The sequence below is a fragment of the Tribolium castaneum genome, chromosome 1, assembly GCF_031307605.1.
Source record: "Tribolium castaneum strain GA2 chromosome 1, icTriCast1.1, whole genome shotgun sequence".
Classification (NCBI taxonomy): domain Eukaryota; kingdom Metazoa; phylum Arthropoda; class Insecta; order Coleoptera; family Tenebrionidae; genus Tribolium; species Tribolium castaneum.
Window position 1 is genome coordinate 35,920,323 of NC_087394.1, and position 16,632 is coordinate 35,936,954.

General features: G+C 34.0%; 1 protein-coding gene across 1 annotated transcript in view; it reads right to left on the reverse strand.

Annotated features, from left to right (window-relative positions):
* Positions 1-16,632, reverse strand: part of SLO2 (slowpoke 2) — a 58,507-nt gene that overhangs the window by 17,699 nt on the left and 24,176 nt on the right. The window contains exons 3-10 of the mRNA XM_015985490.2: positions 10,852-10,931; positions 7,463-7,562; positions 7,006-7,204; positions 4,668-4,742; positions 4,536-4,619; positions 4,105-4,199; positions 1,884-2,067; positions 1,458-1,823 (exon numbers count right to left, since the gene is read on the reverse strand). Of these exons, the coding sequence (XP_015840976.1) occupies positions 1,458-1,823; positions 1,884-2,067; positions 4,105-4,199; positions 4,536-4,619; positions 4,668-4,742; positions 7,006-7,204; positions 7,463-7,562; positions 10,852-10,931 (1,183 nt within the window). The remainder of the gene's footprint in view (positions 1-1,457; positions 1,824-1,883; positions 2,068-4,104; positions 4,200-4,535; positions 4,620-4,667; positions 4,743-7,005; positions 7,205-7,462; positions 7,563-10,851; positions 10,932-16,632) is intronic.

The following is a 16,632-nucleotide window of genomic DNA, read 5'->3' on the forward strand; positions in this document are numbered from 1 at the left end:
TTCTGCAACTAATAATGAATTTTCTTGGAAGAAGTTTTAACAGAAAATTTTTGTTCAAAAATAAAACATCTGAGCCATACAAAAATACAAATGTCACGGTTTTTTTATAGTAAACTGCACAAGATGCAATCCTAGCTCCTCCAGCTATTGTATGAATTCAAGCATCAGCTTCCTTAAACATAAAAGTCAGAGTGTTTGGACTTGCCAATAAAAACAAAACATCATCCTATTTGATGTCTGATGGCGGCCAAAACCATAACTCTAAAAGCTTGTCCCAAATGAGATCTTGAAAAACTTTTTATGGTAGCGTTTATATCTTCCACAATAAATACAAATGTGTTTGTCATATCATTAGAACACAAATATTTAATCACACTTATCGACATTTGTTGCGTGCTCTTAAATTATTCATATTCGAGGGCCGAGGACCTAACGCAGGAAAGAAAACACTTTCTGGAAACACCTTTAAAGAAGCATTTTATTACTTCGTCTGATTAATTTTTTGGCTACAAACAGGAGCTTTCAAATTATTTCAAATCTTTAAATTTACCAAAAAAAGATCCATTTAAATAACTAAAAAAATACTTTAAGATAAATCAATAAATATTGATTATTGAGCATATATAAATATTTTGAAGGACAATAAGGAACAGCCCCTACTTTTTGAGTCATTTTTGATGGTTTTATTTTTGAAAATTTAAGTCCCATTTAAGGCAATTTAATTTAAAAATAAAACAGGTTAATTAAAGTCGTGAGGGAGAAGTTTAAAACCAACACGTACTACATACTTTTATATTTAATCGACATATTTTTTTATTAAATTATTTTTAATATACTATTATGTAGCTGTGTCAAAGTTTGTTTAATTTCTTTATAGAAGTTTTTGCTTTTACTCCCTGCAACGTTGGCATGATCTTGTAGGATTCTAAAACGAACTAAAACTAAATTCTAAAAAAATTTATCGTAAAAAAACTACTTAATATCAAAATTTCAGCTCTACTGTCCTATTGTCCAGTACCTATTTGTAGTTAATCATTCGTTGGAATTATCATAACACTATCGTTAAAAAAATTCCGGACACATTTTTTTAATTCCCAATATGTCCTTAACTGGTTACGCAGTTTTCTATTCAGAATATGGAAATTTTTGAAACAGTAAAGTTGTCTGGCTTATAATCCGTCAAGATCCACCAAATTGAAAAATGAGACAAACCCAATTTCCCCAAATAATCAGGCGTCGTAATCTCTCCTCCGAAAAAACTGCCAATAAATCATCCGTCGTATCGATTGCGTAAACATCATCTAATAATTTATTTCCATTAAACGATCATAACCCTAATTGGCAATTTAATGTAACGCACAATTCAGCGCAACAACCGCAACGTTTCCGTTCCAACCTGCCATCCGCACTCGCGTTTCCCCGTCCATGGCACAATACCATTCCGTAATTAAACTCACCGCTGCCGTTTTGTCCGCGTAATTCCTGGCAGCCAGCACAAAGCAGGCCTCCGCCTCGTTCATCCTTGCCCTCGCCAGGTCCCCGTCCTTCAAACACGAGCCTTGGATGTAGATCACCCTCTGCGCCCAGATGGGCACCTGGAGGATCATCCGCATGGTGGTGTCCAGCTCCATGGGCGACAGCAGCACCACGTAGTAGTCCTGCAGGAGCGGATGGGCGTAGAACTCGTTGAGGAAGTCCATGATGGTGTCAGCGTGCAAAGTTGTGCTGCACACCACCACGTGCTTCTCGCTCTGGGCGCGGTGCGACGAGTACGAGCCCCCCAGCTTCTGGCGCTCCATCCACGTGAAGGCCAGCTGCTCGAACTGCAAGTTATGATACTTTATGAGTCACGTTGAGTCTCGAGGGTGCTCTGGGGGGCTTACCTGTGTGGGGAGCACGATGAGGGCCACGCAGATCATGATCACCATGTACAGCTGCGAGGGCCAGATGTCGGGGACGAAGTCGCCGTAGCCCACCGTGGAGAAGGTCACCACCACGTAGTACGTCGCTTGGAAGAGGTTGAGGTGGCGATGGCCGGCCCTTTGAAAGTGCTGGATGCCGCAGACGCTGAAATCGATTCGATGATTTTTTTTGTTAAGGCGGAATTTGCATCCAAGTCGAGCGGATGACTTTATTGTCGTAAAACAATTACAAATTCAAATTGGAATTCCGAAATTTGGCTTTGATTTAAGAGACGGAAGCACTTTGTATAATTAAATAAGGACGAGTGTACCTTTCAATACTTCTTTGTATTGCTCCGGTTGAGAGGATTGTCAGTTGCTGGTGATTCTATTTTCGTTAATTGGAAACTTCTTATTAGCTTATTAATACGCTGTAATAGCGCTTTGTTCAAGTTATTATTAAGGGAAAATCTTTCGCTGTTATATTATATTCCATTATGGATCGTGTGGGCGAAAATTGATTAAACGATTAAATAATACATTATTCCCAATGCGCTAATACACAAGAATATTTTGTTCTAAAGTAAATGTTCAATTGTTGCCAAAAAATTTTCAAAAAAATGCTCAAATAAAAAATGCTCCACTTTGATGCCATAGGGCCACTTATCCGACGTCATAGTTTTTGAGTAATGACGTGATTTTTTGTTTTATTAAATAGCAACTGGCATTTTTGATTAGTGTTCTAGATAGTATTATATATTTTAAGTATTAAAAAAATCCAAAAAAGCAATATAATACAAGAAAAAGACGAAAAAAAATTATAAAAGTTATTGAGACGAGTATTACAAAAAGAACATTATCTTTTCATTCTTGCTTTATTTTATCAGGGGTGATTGTTTTTTTTTGTTTTTTTTTCATGCTTAGGTGTCGTTTTAAGTGTTTTAATGCTAATTATACAAAAAAATATATAAAAAAATGCCACTTATAAAATATGACGAGAAGATGAAGCCCATTGTGTTTCATTGTCAATATTTTTTTATTATTTCATTAATTAATTTCAATTATTTTTTTTTATTACCAGTAAGAAAAAGATGTGTAAACAGTAAACGAAAATGTCGGTTGTCGATTAAAAAAACAAAAATCATGTCATAACTTTCTATAATTGTTATAATTGTATTGTTAAGCTCTTTTAGTATTTTTACTTAGATTTAGTACTAAAAATTAGTTAATTTTAATTTATTTTGTGAAACAACAATTGCTACAGTTCATTCATAGACTCCAATAAAACCCAATTGATCCGACTACTTACGATCTAATAATCCCCATCTCTCTAAATCGAACGACCGCAAATTTAATCTTTAATAAAATATGAATCGTTTTAACGTCTCCTTATCCTCTCCAAAAAATCCTCACGAGTAAATTTCTGGTTGGAACGACCTATAAATGCCTTTTTAAACTTGCATTAGTCTCCTGGAGATTACTGTTTGAAAAAAGATTCCAACAAGTTCACGTAATTAATTGTACTTGCAATCAGTTGAACAAACTTCAATTAAATGATTTTTATGTCGTATACGATATTGACGTTATCTATCACTTATTCATATTGTAACAAGGGTTCCCCTGTTGGAACTGACAATGACATGGCTTTAAATTCCAAATGGAAATGTTCGGTTGCCTATTAATTATATACTTTGCGACTGCAGATAATGATTTAGACATATAAATAAACCAGAGCTTTTGGGATAAAGTACGCAACTCTGGCACTTGATATGAACTCTGCTAAAAATGTTACTTTTCGTTCCACAACGGGGACATTATCACTGTCTCAAGCCATGCTTTATTACCGTGGAAAAGATTATCGTCAGAGCTTATACAGGGGTTATAAACACATCATCCTCTGTACTGGCGTCTAGACGAAAACAAAGGCCCAAACTTGAGCACATTTCGCCTGCACATGAGAGCATCAATTGGAACTTGTGCCAGAGTTTTCGATCCTTTGTTCGGAAATGTTTTAATTGGTGATTTTAGTCTCGAGATTTAAGGCAAAGCCAATGTCAACCTTTGTAAAGAAACATCACCAAGTTAATTAAATCGTGAATAAAATATCTCGTGCACGAATCGGTTTAGAGACTCCTGATTTATTTAAACACAAGATAAAAAATGTGAAAGATAAAATAAATGTTGTAGCAAACAAAGCAATTACCTTGTAAATACGAGACACACAAGAGTTGCGGATAATATCGTGAGCTGTTGAGACAAGGCAGATTGCGATTTCTGCATCGCTCGATGAAGATCGTTCTGAAACAAAACCACAAATCAGAACGCTGATGATAAACAATCATGCCTTGTTATTGCTAAGTTCATTTGGAAGACTCGCGAAATGCAAATTGGCAAATATTACGGTATATAGAGTGGTTCTGATAACTAGTGAGAGAATCGAACGCGGAAAATCACAACACTTTATTCCCGTAAAAATATAACTTGTGCATCATCCGCCCAAATAAATGCCTCCAAATTGCGATAAGAGCGCGTCGCATGTTCTGAGTGGCACAAAGTGGAAAATCGTCGTATCAAAGGGACTGATAAGTCAATTTTCGCTAACATTTTCTCCGGCGCTATTTTTATTATACTTACGAACATATTTTCTAACGCATGTTTCGCTAACCAACAATTTAGGAATACTGGAATGAAGAGGTTCCTTAACGGGGGGTAAAAAAGCTGCAAAAATCGCAATTAACGCCTGATTGATCCAGTTGAGGAGCTCACCGTTAATGTAAACGGAATTGTATTCACAATTTCTAAGATGAAATGAAAGGATAACAGCTGCTGCCAGATGTTTCCCTGGAAAAAAAAGCAGTTAACTAATTACGGATTCCAGTCAAGGTGAAGGATCGCCGAAAAAACTGGGTCATCATTATTACTTTATCGATTATTTCGTAGTATTTCATAGTATGCAGGTGTGTCTATTAACACACTTACTAGCGCATGACAACGTGTTTTTGGGATCAATACCTGTTGAAGTTTTCGATTCTCCACGCACTAGACAACAAAACATTCTGATTCACATGAATCAGAAGTTGGTTTGGTCGAACTTCGACATTTGCCGATTACTCGTTACGGGAATGAACTAAAGGAGTTTACTTTCCGCACGCTTCCTTAACGAATCTTATTGGGACGGAGGCTCAAGTGTGCACTCTTGGTTTTCAAGGACTAGACATTTTCCCGCTTCACACTTTCACACAAGAGCATTTTCGCTGAAAGCTTTACGGAAAATCTCCAATGTTTGTAAACTAATAACAGCCTTATGTTTTTAGACAAATCAGAGGAAAACCGTTTTTGAATTGCAAAGTTTTATAAAAGCGACTTAAAGATTTTGGCACTTAGATTGTATCTTAAATTTTACAATTTATATTGCATAGATTTAGAGGATATAAATTTTTTAGAGTTTTGATGTGTTTTTGATAACTCCAACACTTATTTGTTTTATGTTCTAAAATAAAATCGCAGATCGATACATGAGACAAAATAATAAAAGTGATTGTATCGTTAGTGCATTTCGAAAACGGGTAATTGTTCATCTTTGCATGGTTTCAGTTGCATGTCAGCCTTTATTATTTAATCAATAGCACTTGTTTTTCCTTTTTCGTTATTAATTAATTAATCAACTAAATAGCAAGCAAATTAGAAACTTTTTCTTTCGTTTACAACTCGGCAAATATAATAGGCACAATTTTATAATTAAAACCATTCTAACGGACTGTATCTCTAAAAACTTTGGGTAGAAATTCAAAAATTAAAAAAGTTTATGCTGCTAGATAACTACAACAATAATATGTTTTATAGCAAGCAAAATCTTTTGAATGGGAGGTATTTATCAAGTTTATTAAATTCTGGAGTTCCTTACACTAATTTTTTAATCAGCGGTCAAATAAATCCCAAACTCGAAAAAAAAATAATGAGAAGAAAACCCGTAGTAAGGTATGAATTACCTTTACAAATCACGGTTTATTAAATAAACGTAAACACCAAATAAACTGTCTACATAGATCTTAACTTTATAAAAAATTGTATGAACTTCTGATGTAATATTGACATTTAAGGATAATCAAAAAATACTTCAAAACACGTTAGTAAAAGCTTTCTGATCACTTGTATTAAAAAAAATTGTTTTCTCGTACCAGCGAACCTAACAATTAAATATCCAAACTGTTTTTTTAATAAAAATGTGGTTCAAAAACCATTAAGTGAACATATTTGTGTTCCACAAGTATTCCTTCTTTATGCAATAAATAGTTGCTTTGTAATCGCTAAACAAAAAAGTGTCTACAAATTATTAATCGAAAACTGTGAATAAATCCATCACAAAAGTGATTATCTTCAAAAACCTATTCTAACTCTTAGTGAAAAAAAATCTAAAAAAAGGCAACACATGAGTTCGAAAATGGAATAATCTGAGACGTTCCAGCTAGAAGTTACTTCGCCATTTCTGCCGAAGAGGTTCATCGTTCATAAATCGCGATCAAATTACAAAGCTCGAAAAGTGCAAAGTTTATTCTCGACGAAACCTAATAGCTTCCAAAGTTTAGCAATTTATTATTTTGTTGTCAAACATCAATTATTTTCCATGATAATATAAATGAACTTGGCTTGCGCATATCACGTTGGCCCAATTTCAGGCAAAAATCTTATCCTCATATCCTGCCAATTTGTTTCCGAGTATTTGGTTGTAGGTAACACCTTGGTCGTATTTCAGTTGCCATAATTCTCGCTCTTCGAGGGAAAACCTCAAATCCCCGTTGGGATAAGGTTACCAAGCAGGTTGTACGAGAATATTGCAGTATGCGTTTACTTGTAAATTAATTTCTCAAAGGTGTAGCCTAAAATAAACCGTATCGAACTGTACTCACGACAATAACTGTGTGACATGTGATTCCTTTGAAAGCTTTTATTGTCCGTTCGATATTATGTCGCTTTCCAAACATCTTTATGATTGCAATAAGCGAAACACGTAAGAGAGACGACACTTTTGGCAAACCTGACGCTAAATTATCGGCAACCGTTTCCTTCGAGAAAGTAAATTGTAATCGAATTAGCTTTTACTTACTTTGTATCCGAGATAGGCCAGTAGAAGAGCCTCCGTTAGGCTAATCATGGCCAATACCACTTGTACTATCCAAAGTTCCAGGGGGCGGTTCACCCACAGAATAGCATCCCAGTTGATGATTGGGTTTTCTTGAAATTTTTCTTCGGTTAGATTGGCCGATATAATATATTCGGATTTGTCGCCTGGCGTACATCCGTAACTGCAACAAAATGTCACGTTTCCCAATCCGCTCCCAATGAATTCTTTAAACAAAAATGTGAACGCTTTTTGAAAGTGTAAGTGGTTTAACAAATCGCGTCTGGAAGGAAACAAAAGCTGATCATCAATAAATGAGTTCTTTTTCTGGAAACGTGAAAGCGTTCGGAATTATTTTTAGATCAGGGTGTTCATTGGATCACGTCTATACTGTTATAGTAGGAAATAAAAAAAACAACAATGGGCGCTTCTGGATACTCACCATGCCGCATATGTGGGATCGAGATCTGTGACAACTCGGATTATGTACAGAATGCATGACAATAATTTTAAAAATAAATTGGCTATTCGTATCCTAAGACCTGGAACAGAAGAAAAAATTACAAGTTACCTCAAGGATTATTAAATTTGCGTTCTAACAGGAAACCGGAGACTGTTTCAGCTGCTGAAACCTGAGTAACTGTTCAAACTTGGAAATTATCGAAATAATTAATTATTATTGCGACTAAAATGTGTTGTTGCGAACGGATTTAATCTCGACAAAGCTTTCATGTGTGAAAATGAATTTTTAAGGACGACTCGTCTATATTTAAAAATTTATCGACACGACAGAAGGGATGAATAAGTAATTCGCAAAGGGTGAAAAGTACATAAAGTCGGTGGAAAAAATGAAAAAGGTGTTTCCTTGCTTTTTAGAGTTCACTTCGTGGGCCGCTGCTGAAAGGGCGAATTATCGGATTCGACTTTAGATAATCTCATCTAGACCGATGCTTTAATTATTTCGACACAAGACGACGAAAATCAATCGCTTAAAGAAAATAATACCAAATAAAAGCACAGCTTCTAACGAAAGATTAAATGCAATTAAGTTAAATAAAATAAAACATGATAAAAAAGAATATCTAACCAATTTGCAGCGAGGAATTACTTTGCTAGAAATGAATAATTGCGAAAAGTTAAAAAAAAATTATACTGAATCACTTTTAACACCTTTTCTAACACAATTCGTTACATTTTTCACTAATTTTTGACGAAATTTTGTTAAATAATTGAGTTTGTGTATGAATAAGGTCTCATTGCAATGCCAAAATGGTAAAATTATGTCATTTTCGATCCATTTCATTGTCTTTTCGGTTCAGTTTAGCAAAATTTTTTGAATAATTGCACAATTTTTAGACTTATTTTGGATTTTTTTTGTCAATTCTTAACTAAACTAAACAACTGAATTTTTGAGGTAATGCGCTAAAATACCCAAAAAGACATAAATAATGTATTGGTTTTGTGAAAAACCAGGTAAAACACTTGAAAAAGACAAAATCAGGCAAAATTTTGGTCTATTTTGCACGTAATTCATCAAATAATCGTGATTTAATCAAATAACACCAATTTCGATACAGTTTTTTAGGAGTATTTATGATTACATTTTCCGAAATAATTGCGTTCCTAATCCTTGACTGAAGAAAACGGTTGAAAAAAAAAGAAATGTCTTATTTTTCATTCAGTTCTTACTAAAATTTCAACAAAAAATAGTTCTAGTATTTTTATTGGTATTTGTAGAAAACAAAAAACGATTACTTATTTTATTATTAAAAATCGATAAAATATTAAGAAAACTAGAATTATTTCTGTAGGAAATACGTATAAAAGTCAGATTTTTTCCTAGAAAACAATGCCTAACGAAAAAGCTGTCGACTGTAAAAAAGTAGAGACCTTAATAGTCGTTTGTTTTCTCAAAATATTTTGCCATTGGTCCGGTTTTAAAAAAAAATTGATTTTTATCGGAAAATAAAGATTATCAAAAAAGCTTTCAATTAGAAAAAAATATCTTTTGGTTTTCTCAAATAATATGTTATTAGTTCGTGTTTAAAGGAATTATTTTTTGGCGAATTTCCACCAAATTTTCCTATTTTTTTTCAGAAAATGAAACTTATAAAAAAATCTTCAATTACGAAAAATAAGTTTTTAAGTAATTTTTTTTTTTTTGTTTTTTTCAAAATATATTGGCATTGGTTTGTTTTTAGGCGAATCGTAAATTTTTTATGATTTTTTCTGAGTTTTGAGTCGATTTTATATGATTCAAGTAAAAATAATTGGATTATTTTGCAATCGTTGCTCTTTTAGCAATAATGACTGTTTACATACAGTTTTTTAGATTTAAAATTTTTGGTCACTTAAAAAGAGTCTACTGTTAGATGCAGTAGTAAGTAGTTTAATTCAGCAAAAATGTATTGTCTGTAAACCGATCCTTGAAGTTTCTGAACTTTCAACCAATTCGTAACATGAACTAACAAGACGACTTAAAAGTTGCCAACTTTTAAGACTAACTGTTAAATTGTTAAATCAAGAAGCGAATTAAATCATTAAACATAGTGAGAATCTGAAATTAAGACGATCTCAAAATCCTAACTTTTCAACATATAATTCAAAGTAAAATTTGCGCAGTGTTTTCCAATTCCCGCGAAAAAATAGTTATAATTCAGAACAGCAAATTAATTTTTTCCTGTTATCTCTTGTTTATGTCATCGCTACCTCTCCCAAGTAGCTTTCTCCACTCCCTTTGCAGTGACAGACGAAAAATGAATTAGATGCAAATTGGTTAGCGTTCGTCGCCTGTTTAAAATGCAATTTTCGCTGTATGCAAACTAATCGAATTAATTCTACGAATTGTTTGTAGACGCTCTCGTAGTTAACGGTGATTTCGATCTATTTTCATGGTTGACGTGTTTCCCCCGGTGATAGTCGCTCACTCGGATTGTTTTACATTTAATGAGCTTGATAATACCCATGCTTTAATACTTTGGAACGATATGCCGGGAAGATACTCCTTTGAAATGGAGACAGACTTGGTGGTTTATTATTTCATTTGCAGCGTGACATTATTATCTCCTCACTTGCGCAAAATACGACAATCAAGACCTAAACATTGGCCTTTTTCACTTTTTTGCGACCTAATTATAACACTGCTGCATTTAGACCGCAACGCAGTAACAGACCATGATTGACGACACGCTAAAGAGAAATAACAGGATGCGTGACGATGAGTAATTTTATCATATTATTGTTGTTGGCTTTGAGCAAATTAAGTTGGGACACAAAGAAAGGTATTAAGATAATCCGAGACACTATCAGATTCAATCACTATCAAGCTAAACACTGGGTGCCATCAGCAATTATTTTTATCATTTGCTTTGATATTGAAAATCTGATAATTGTAAAGTCTAGTTGACTGTAATAAAGTTAGCCCAGGTTTCATGACAATGGCATAGAGAAAGCTAAACGCAATTTGCAGCATGCATCCTATTTGATTAAGTCGCAGTCGCAATTGCAACTCTATTGTGTCTCAATTTTTCACACAATTCTGAAAAACATCATTTTAATGTACTGTTCGTGAAAAGCTCTGAAATCTGCACTTGAAGAGCACATTGTGGAGCAAAACTCCACTTATCTGCGTATTGTGTGATTCATTTATGTGACTATGGCAGCATTGAAATTGTGTATGGAAACTACATTTTGAAGAATAAAGAGTTACATAAACGATTTTCACATCCAATTTCAATTGACCACTACCAGTCATACACGCGATTGTTTCATTTAAAACAGCGTTCGTGCTGTAACCGCGTCCAGCTCTAGATACGAATGAATGGGACTTACTAGATCTTTGATTTTTAATGAAGTACAGTTGCAGTCGTTCCTTAAATGTATTTTCATTGACATAATACTCCACTCGCACCCTGAAACAAAAAGAAAACGAATTAGTCGACAGAATTTCCAAAGTTTGAACAAACTTCAGTAACCGTTCCAGACAAGTTTTATAACTTCCGTGAGTCCGGCATGGTTCTGATGGAAAGGTCAGATTGTGCATTGGGGCTTTAAAACTTGTATTTCGCCAAAAAAACGTCCCAACTAAGTATAATTACAACTTGCCCTCGAATTAATAAAAAATGCGCCAACTTCGGACTGATCCACATTAGCTAACTATGAATTTTTTACGCTAAAATACGTGCTTCCAACTGCTTTATGAAGTTTGTTGTACGAAATTAGTTTCAAATTGGATTGGAACCTCCGTGATTACTCAGCTCATCCCCGTCTTACCCCAAATGCAATTAAGCCAATCTAGAAAGGACAAAAGAGTGCCACCACTGAAAAACTCGAATGATAAATTCGTTTCTTTGTCACGTGCCTGACTATCATTTTTCAGGAGCTTTTTTCAGAATCGTTAGTCATTCATAGAAAGGTTGTAGCTTTAATTTCGGGCGCATTGTCCACGCATCGAATTAGTAGATTAAAGCTTGCTGAATGACCAACAAAAGACAGCTTTTACCAATGGAGAATCAGAAAGGGTTTTTATTTTAGTCATTTTAAGTCATCCATCACACTTTATACCGTCACTGCAATCCTCAAGCAAGCCCTCCACTCCATTTTTATTACGGAAGAATGTGGTGTAATATTGTCACCTCTCGGTACAGAACACAAATCTAACTCTAAAACTGCCATAAAAGGAGTCACCATAAGTCATCTCATGAAACACCTTGTAAATAAAATGTTAGAACCCGGTCCATGGTAATCCCAACCAATAAATTTTTATGAGTAAATTTTGATTAAACTCGCGGCATGAAAATCTGCCCCAGATATTATATTTTGTGTTTTTACGTGCAGTAATATTTTTATTAGTTATTTACTTAAGAGAATCCACGCCAAGTCGATGTCACACACGGGAGAAATAAAAATTACGCCAAAAAAATTAATTCCGTTTTTACGCGCCATAAAAGGCGAAATAAACTTATTTATTTAAAATGAGTTGCAGTAAAAGTAAAGTAATGTAACCACTTTATAAACGCAAGTTATCATTTTGACAACACTAAAAATCCATATTACAGCAATTACGACCCATTAATGGATTATTCAAATTTAAAATGGGTGTCGTGTTATTTCAGGTTTTATGTATTTCACCATTTATCACAAAATGACATTTTTTTATTATTCAAATATTTGTTCAAGCTCACATTTTTCCAACACTAGCCAAGTGGGTGCTGACAAATATTATAACTGCCAAGCATTTTATGCAATTGCAAATAAAAATTCCAATTTTGGTGCGTGGCCAAGTGGCATCTATTAAATGACCGGATAATTTAACCAACTATTAGCTGATTAAAACGAATTGTAGAAAATCATTAGACAAAAGTTGATAGCAATTAATTTTCCACAGGTTGTTCCGTCTAAACCCCACATATGAAGTACTGTGAGAGTTCTAATAATGATAGTCATCTGACAATTTGTGTACTTCCATTATCCTTTAGATCCTGGTCTATGAAAATATTTTTAACATGCCGGCATTTCTGGTTATAAACTTGCCTTCAAAAATCGATAACTTTGCAGTTTTTTTTATTCCTTTCCTTTCTGGCTTATTTGAAAGAGGAGGTTTAGGTCTTTTCTGTTTTCAAAATTCCAAAAAAAAAAATTAGCAAATCCATAGTTTGCCGAACTTCAAATAACTCAAAATTTTCAAATGAAATGTCATATTTATTCTTGAAATACCAAAAAAACAAATAATTTGCTCTTGAAAGTAGATTTTTCTACCAAGCAATTAAAGTTTTTCGAAATAATTCCATTGAAGCGCCACTTGAACTAGATTCAGCCCTCATAAGCTCACCAAGGATAAAAACAGCGTTTGTCGCTCGAAAGTGCCCTTAAGTTTAATCTGATTGCACCGAACTAATACCATCTACAAACTAAAACTTCTTTACGGTTTAAATTAAAATAACAAACCGTGCGATAATTGGAAACAATACCGTCAAAGAAGCAGCTGAATTTAAATTTTTTCGTGTGATTTGAATCATTTATCAAAACTTTAATTCCCGCTAGACGTTAATGTCGCCATTCTAGTTCCAATGTTGAAACTTCAATCGCATTAAAGCCACAAAGCCCACCTACGTCATACAATTCGCACAACCTTTTCACAATTCCAGACTGTTAATTCCTGAAAGACTTACATCATGTTCAGATGCCACGACCGCACCTCCCAAAGTCAAACTTTGAATTGTTTGCTAAATTTAGCGACATTTCGTGCCTAAAACCCGTAAAAAACATCATAATTAGTGCACAGGGATGTGTTTGAAGGGTGTGACCCCTATATTGTGTTGACGAGGTGAAAGGTTAAAGCGCTGATGAAACGGAAAGTGGTGTTTGGTGGTGAATGCGTGATAACTCGAAATCCAGAATGTTAGTGGTCGTTATCATACATGAAAACTAATAATGAAGCAAAGTTGCGATGATGCCGAAGGCTGTTATGTTTGTGCAGTGATTTCGGTGCTCGAAACTAACATTGAATGGTAACTGGCAAATTAGAGGAGATGTTGATGCGAAATTTCAAGAACGCAAACGATTCCTCTAAATGAAAAGGTCGCAGAATCAATATTTCGAATTGTAACGACGATTTGTGTATGCACCTTAATGGTCGCAAATGGAATACATATTCATGCCCATTAGAAGCGAATGATAATTGCACGTTGTTTAATTTTTAAGCAGTCAAATGGAAACTACCATAGATAAGTGATTACATTATTTTTATTAAGCTGAAAGCATTAGGGTGCTGGAAATACAGACAGGCATCCATTATCATTGAGGTAGAATTTTTGTAGATAAGCTATTCCTTAACTAATTGTATTTAAAATTAATTAATTAACTAAACTTAATTATCACTTTCATATTTTTAATGCTATGTGTTAATTTAGCAGTAGGTGGGTGTTAGAAGTTTAAAAGAGTAAACATTTTCATGTAAAAAATGTAAAACATAATAAAGACAAAATGTTCATTAATTCTTTCACCTCGTACAAATGCAACAAACAATTAACCCCATTCCATTCCAGAAAGAAAATCTCTTCTTCAAGAGTAATCATAAAAACTCCATGTCCCGTTAAACTCAAGTAGCCTTAACTAAACCTAAGAAGCTAAAAGCTAAAAGCTTTATAGACATTATTTTCGTATTAAACGTACAAAACTGTAACGTTCTGCCATATAGTAATCCACAAGCACACGTCCTCTGTTTAGGTGATTTGACTTAGATAGTAATTAATAGTCTTTAGAAATGATTGAAAGTTGCAACAAAACGCTACAACACTTTGTTTTCCAATAGAAGACAAATGTTTCTAATGTTGATGAGCCTCTTAAATTTACAGCGTGAACGATCAGCCAATAAATACCCCCATAACTTGGATTAACCAATAAATTGTCCGGCTGAAGTAAAACGGTTGCGCAAAGGGACTTTATGTTCAGGTATAAGGATAACTATTTGAAAGGATGACTAATCCATAATGCTCTAATGAGTATTAGGAGGATAATGACACCACGGAGTGTTATTAACTTATTACTAGACTAGACTTTGTTAAAAATTACAACTCGTAAGTTTGTAGATAATGACTTTATAATATCTGTCTGTAGCTTAAAAAAGGAGTGGCATTTGAAGTTCATTGTAGCTGATGACCTCCGAGAACATTAGTCGGAGACAATTTCATCAACGCTTTCACATTATAAAATAATTTGTTTGAAAATGATCAGAGGGGTGCTTAGCAGATCAAATTAACAAACTTGAACAAGTTGTTAAAAAGGTTTAAACGAATTATTGGAAAATCCCCAATTAGTAACTTTTCTTTCAAATTAATGTATTATTATTATCGCTCTTACAGTTCAAGCAACACTAAATAATTCAAAATCGAGCCAATATTTGTCTGGTTATTTGATAAAGTACAACTTGGCTTTTAGGTCAGGCAACTTTTAATATTTAAAACATAGCAGGCGACATATGCATTATGTTGAAAGAGTTTTTAATTACTAATTCATTTACCTGACAGAAAATACGACACAAGTGTAACAAAAAGCTGTGGATGTACTGATTTTAAATCTTTTATTTATAAAAGAATAAACTTTTAATTAAAAATATAAAAAACTTCGCATTCGGATGCACATTAATTATACATTTTATTCGAGATTAAGTTAAATGTGCAAATTAAAATTTTAATCATTTCTTTTGCTCAAAGGTACATAATTTTTATCTCTACATTTAAACTATTTTCCATTATGAACAAAGGATAATTAAAAGCGAAGAGTTTTTACAATGGATCGCATTTTATTAAAATACCTGCTCTGGAAATGTAAAAGTTTAATAAATTCCGCTTTGAGTTTTCTTAATGTAATGCAAAACTACAATTTTTACGTTTTTGGCCGAAAATATGGTCAATCAATAACTCGGGAATTATTAATCGTGCCCTCCTCAGGTTTGCCCGGTTCTTTTAGTGTTCTATTCTTGGAAAAAAAACATTCTCCTACGTCTAAAAATTGTTGGAAGTAACTTTAAAACTATCGAGAATTTTACAATTTTCTTGACGTCAATCGCTGACCAAAATCGTTTTACATAATACAATTGAAAATGTCTCCAGTTTGTCGAAAAGTTTTTTTTATAAATTTATAAATATTTATAAATAATGATTTATTTAATAAAATAAATGGAACATTTCTCAGCCCACCTATTTATGTGAACTTAAATAAAAATGCCTTTCCATTGTGACTAAAAATATTTTTAGAAAGAATGCATTAAATAAAGTAAGAAGTAAGTACGAGTACTTGTAGGTATCGTAAATGTCAGTAATAATATACTCTACTATTTACAAACCCAAACCTAATTTTTATTTATAAATAAATAAAATTCTACTCACTTGGCTACTTCAATTAAAACCTTAACTACAGTATTTCCAACTGTCCACAATTAAAAATAAAAAAAGTTGATAAAGTCGGGAAACACTAAAACCATCCTCTTTGAAATTTGATTAGAATTAAGTTTGTTAATCGAAAACCCTTCCAATAAAATCCAAATACTTATCGATCACCTAGGACGAAATGTTCCCCAAAGGTCGCAAGTTTGGGTCATTTATTTCCCTCAATCAAACTTTGGCAAACTTTGAAAAGTATCCGCTCGTTTACGAAACTGAAAAAAATCGAGCTAACCTGTTACCTGGGTATTTTATCGTAGCTATCCCAACTGGTGAGACAATTGTAGGAGCTGTATCTGCTGGAGGCGGCCATGGTCTTTTACACTACGCGCACTTGGAGCGCTTCATACTCGCACAGGGCGCTTTACGCCACTGCCACTCGCCGTGGTATCGCCGCCACCGGCTCACATGCCGCCACCCCCGCTACTACCACAGACACGCAGTCTGTCTTCCCGACGGCCTTCTTACAACTATATTAATCCACTTTGACCGAATTCTGCGACTACACGCACCTTTATTCTCCTCAGCGCAACAAACACCCACAACGTGGAAAAGCTACTCTAAATTCCAGTCATGTCCATTTTTCGTAAATATTTCATCGGAAACTCGACCGAAATTGAGACGAAACGCTAGATTACCTCGTTACAAGGATAAAATACCTGTCTTAGCC